The sequence below is a fragment of the Brassica oleracea genome, chromosome C6, assembly GCF_000695525.1.
Source record: "Brassica oleracea var. oleracea cultivar TO1000 chromosome C6, BOL, whole genome shotgun sequence".
Lineage (NCBI taxonomy): Eukaryota > Viridiplantae > Streptophyta > Magnoliopsida > Brassicales > Brassicaceae > Brassica > Brassica oleracea.
Window position 1 is genome coordinate 32,333,280 of NC_027753.1, and position 5,082 is coordinate 32,338,361.

General features: G+C 39.2%; 1 protein-coding gene across 1 annotated transcript; it reads right to left on the reverse strand.

The window, feature by feature from the left end:
* Window positions 1–1,739: 1,739 nt before the first annotated feature.
* Window positions 1,740–4,170, reverse strand: LOC106298022 (pentatricopeptide repeat-containing protein At1g29710, mitochondrial). The gene is made up of 3 exons (XM_013734127.1): window positions 4,089–4,170; window positions 2,743–3,153; window positions 1,740–2,614 (listed from the first exon to the last, which is right to left on the reverse strand). Exons 1-3 carry the CDS (start codon window positions 4,168–4,170, stop codon window positions 1,740–1,742), a joined length of 1,368 nt encoding a protein of 455 aa, XP_013589581.1.
* Between the last annotated feature and the right edge of the window lie 912 nt (window positions 4,171–5,082).

Sequence of the window (5,082 nt, forward strand, 5' to 3'; positions counted from 1 at the left end):
ATAACTTCCGGTGGTGGATCGAAGCAGAAAACCCACACCCACCTGAAAATGAGTATTACTGATAGACTCGAAAAAACAAAAAAAAAAATACAGCAACTACATAGATCTTTCTTTACCTGTGACATGCATGCAGTCACCGTCGCTGAAGAAACCATCGCCGAAGATGGATCTTGGTCTACGGTGGAAAGGGAGTTTGCTGAGAGTTTGAGGAAAGAACTTATCTCTGGACATGCATGTTTGATCTGTGAAGTTTAGAACCCGAGATAGGAGTACCGGAGCTTATCGCGGTCGCCGGAGCTCCATTTCAGTCGGTGGCGACTCGTCTCTCTCTCTCTCTCTCTCTCTCTCTCTCTCTCCTTTGTTCTAAAGGTGGCAGACAAAATGAGAAGAGAAGAAGTTGCAGGACTTTAGGGTTAACCGCGGTTTCGTTTGGGCCATCCCGCTAAAAGCCCATCCCGCACAGTCCCTTTCTCGTGAGGCCCGCAACATTGCGGGATAAAAAAATCCTAGGTCCAATCCCGCCCCGCCACAGGTTTAAACGGGTCTGTCCCGCGGTCCAAGCCTTCATAGTTCACGCTAAACCTACTCCATCTCCGCCGACTTAATGGTTCCGTCTTTAATTTTCTAAACCTTTCGATTTTAATAAATGATACACTCTTTCTAAAGTTATTTTGGTAAAGTATTGCTCTTTATCTTTGAGTAGGTGTGGGCATTTTGATACCCGTTTAGGTTCAGATAGAGTATTTTGAATCTTTGGATATTTCAGTATAGGGGTGTAGTACCCATTTGAGTACTTCTATACTTTGGGTCGGTTTCCGATAATTCAAGTTGGGTATGGTTATTTAAAGTTACATTAAAAAAAGATCCGGATGAACTTTGCTCATGAGAAGAAAAACCTGAATCTAATAATGATGTGTATATTGTAAGATAAAGCAATATAATATTAAGCAAACAACAATAAAATAGGTTGTTATCAAAAGAGTAGGGCATCAAATACTCAAAGATGAAGAGCAATATTTCACCAAAACAACCTTACAACAGAGTCTATCCTCCAGTAAAATTGGAAGGTGTGGAGAAATTAAAAATAGAACCATTAAGTCTACAAAGGAGACGGAGTTAGGTTTAACATGAACTATGAAGAAAAATGAATCTAAACTATTAGAGATTTATAGTTAATATATATTATGGATATTTCGGGTATCCATTCGGGTATTGGATAATACCCTATTGGATTCGGATATCTAATCTATTCTAACTCAATATTCGTTCAAAATGTTTTATAGATCGGATCGGATTTGAGTTCGAATTTTTTGGATCGGGTTTGAGTTCTGTTCCGGGTATCTAGTAAAATATCAAGGCCTATTCATCCCGATCTTGTTTTAAAATAATTTTAAATAACCAAACCTAACCCGAATTACCCGAATCTAAACTACAAATACCCAAACCCGAAGTATAAAAATATCCGAACAGCCAAAAATCCAAAATACTAGATCCAAACGGGTATCTGGAGACCCACCCCTATGTATTATGAACGTCATTGGTTCAATTCTTACTTCGGTTTCGACTCATGATATTGACTCGAATAGCATGCAGCAGACACAAAAGAGTAACTCTATAGTCATTTAATCAAATCTTAAATTCATTACCTATGTAAATGATTTTGGAAACAAATGTCGATACTCTTATCTCAACTTATTTTATAATTAAAAAAAAAACATCTAAGTAGAGGAAACGATCAGTCAGCTCACCAGCTTGCCCGAGCAGATGCCTTTACCGAACTGGTGAAATTTCTTTGAATCTCTCTCAATCAGCTGTCTGCCAGTTATCTCTGACATTAACTTCAATGCATCGTGGGAATCTTGGCAAATGCGAAAAGTACTTATCACGGTCACTGAAGATCGAGGCCTCGAGTCAAGAAGCTTCTTAACAACCGCGACTTCTTCTTTGTAGCCAAAAGTCCATTCTTGCTTATTCTCCTTCTCCACGCGTTCATTACGCCACTCTCTAGTGCTAGGAACATAACCCATTTCTAGCATTTGTAACTGCAGACTCTCTAGCATCTCGTAGATCATATCCGTTTCTGGACGTGAAGTATCGATATCATTTGTTCTGTTATATTTATAGTTCACATTTGCTACAAGACCTGCACTTGAAACTTTGTCCAACCTTGTGTCATCCAACTTCTCAACCAACTCAGCGCATCTATCTCCAAGCTCCACATCTCCATGAACCCTAGAAAAATTCATTAGCGTTTCCCACACGTCAACACTTGGCTCCACTGGCATTTTCTCATTAAAGCTTAGTGCCTCGTCCAAGTGACCAGAAGTTGCCAGCATTTTGGTAACATCATTATAATGTTCCATGGAAGGTTTGATTCCATAATCTTTTTGCATAGCTTCAAATTGTATTAATCCCTTCTTAACATCTCCGGTCAAAGCATATGCAGAAAAGATTTCTTTAAATATCTCTCCATCTAGTTTGTTCCCTTCTCGTTTAAAACGAGTAAAGAAACTAATGGCTTCGTCACCATAACCGTTGCTGACTAAACACCTCCTCATAACACACCAAGTCTCCGTGTTCTTCTCAAACATCTCGTGGAACATCTTGGCTGCATAAACTATTAGACCCAAAGTGTCCCACATCGGTAGTTGAAAAAGATCCTAAGCAATATATAAGATAGATGAGCTACTCCACTTATCACCAATTGATTTTAGGTTGGAAGTCCATCTAGTTTAACATAAACAACAGATCCGCAACAACGAGAATACATCTCGATTATGGCGTTACAAGAGCTAACATCAGAGGGAGGAGACAGAGAAACAATGCGCTCATGAACACACTTTGCTATTTCCAAAGCTTCTGGTCTATCGCATAGTTTCGCTAACCTTAAAAGTGTAATCAAATCAATAGTGTAACCATTATTTTGTAAGAAATCTAAAACCCCTATAGCTTCTCTCAAATTACCATGAGTGCAAAACCCATCGAACTTCTCGATAAAAACATCGTGACCAATAATAATTCTGTGTTGTCCTAGGATTGGATTTTGTGTCCATGTGTGCCACGTTAAGTGTTGTTTAGGCCGAGTGATGGTCTTCGTGATGCCATTGGTTATCAGGCTATGATGATGATGATGGTAGGAAGCACTTTGACTTACTGACCAAAACAGACATGCTTCATGCTAAACCTGTCTCCACACCGATGGCGTCATCTCCAAAACTCTCTCTGCGTTCGGGTACAGTCTTGCCTGATCCTCATGAATATCGACGGGTCGTTGGAAGCCTCCAGTACCTTGCTTTGACGCGCCCTGACATATCTTATGCAGTTAATAGATTATCACAGTTCATGCACCAGCCCACAACAGATCACTGGCAAGCTGTCAAGCGTGTGCTGCGCTATCTCTCGGGGACCTTGACACATGGGATCTTCCTTCGTAAAGATGCAAATCCCCGCCTACATGGGTTCTCAGATGCAGATTGGGCAGGGGACTCTGATGATTATGTATCCACAAACGGTTTTATCATCTACTTTGGGAGTCAGCCGGTTTCTTGGACTTCACACAAACAGAAAGGTGTGGCTAGATCCTCCACTGAGGCTGAATATCGCGCGGTCGCTAATGCTGCTGCCGAACTACGCTGGATCTGCTCTCTTATGACAGAACTTGGTGTCTATCTTCCTTCTGCCCCTACAGTGTATTGCGATAATATTGGCGCCACTTACCTGTGCGCCAACCCAGTCTTTCATTCAAGGATGAAACACATTGCTATCGACTACCACTTTGTGCGAGGACAAATACAAAACGGCCAGCTTCGTGTCACTCATGTCTCATCTCATGACCAGCTAGCCGATGGCCTTACCAAACCTCTTCCACGGAAAGCTTTTCAACAACTATGCAACAAGATTGGTGTCACCTCAGTCCCACCATCTTGAGGGGGAGTATTAGGCAATAAGTATATATCATAAGGATGTATTTGTAATTACTACATAGTACTAAATACCCTACTTGTACATTGTATAAATACTCTCTACATTATCAATAAACGTATTATTCAGTCTAAACTCTTATAGGTGAGAGAGGGCTCCACGTGAACTGAACCAGCAGCTTCCTGTCTGTGTTGCCAAAGCTAGGTAGGGTTTCGAAAGTTTGATTTTTCCGCACCATAACAGCACCATTACGCTGGTCAAAGACGTCTGCCGGCAAAAACAGTCAGAGCCGAATAACCTAAAGAGGAATTTCGCATTATGATCCGATGATATTATATTTACCACAATTGGCTATAATTTACAGGGGTGGGCACTTCAGTTATTTTTTTGGTTCGGTTCGGGTTTAGTTAGTTCGGTTCTAGTATTTTTCAACTGAAGTAAACCATAGTTAGTTTGGTTCGGTTTATATTCGGTTCGGTTTGTATTCGGTTTGATTTGTATTCGGTTCGGTTTATTTTTTTGATCGGTTTAATTAGATTTTTCTTAGTTTATTTTTGCTAAGAGGAATTATGTTGTACAACATAAATTATGTAAACATAAACTATATGAATTAAATTCAATATAAAACTCAAACAAAAACCTTTAAGAAGTCACAAAAGTATATATAAGAATTAAAACAAATGAAAGTTAACTAAAGTAAAAAAAACCAACATCATTAAAATTAAAAAGCCTCCAATGAATGAAATATTTTAAATCAAATATTTTGATGATTACATATTAGGTTAGAAGAATATATGCTAATTAATAATAGTTTAGTATTAGAATTTTAGTATATTTGTATTACTAATATTTTTAATTTAAATAATTACAAAAACACATCGGTTTCTCGGTTCGGTTCGGTTTAAAACCGAACCAACCCGAACCATTCGGATTGGAGAAATATTCAACCGAATGGTTTGAAATATACTTTGGTTCGGTTTGAATCGGTTTCGGTTCGGTTGGTTCGGTTTAACTCGGTTCGGTTCGGTTTTTTTGCCCACCCCTAATAATTTCCCAATTGGCACCAGTTTACTTCTATTTTTTTTTTTTTTTGCGTGAGCTCCAAGATGGATATAAAACCGTCTTTATTTGTTGCGATCTATGGGCCAACGACATCATAAC

Bases quoted from the DNA above. Each gene is read 5' to 3' on its own strand.
- LOC106298022 (XM_013734127.1), bottom strand. From the start codon at position 4,170: ATGGTGCTGTTATGGTGCGGAAAAATCAAACTTTCGAAACCCTACCTA. The intron at 3,154-4,088 runs GTTCACGTGGAG...TGTTTTGGTCAG, and splicing joins GACAGGAAGCTGCTGGTTCA to TAAGTCAAAGTGCTTCCTAC. The intron at 2,615-2,742 runs TTTATGTTAAAC...GTCTAATAGTTT, and splicing joins TCGTTGTTGCGGATCTGTTG to ATGCAGCCAAGATGTTCCAC.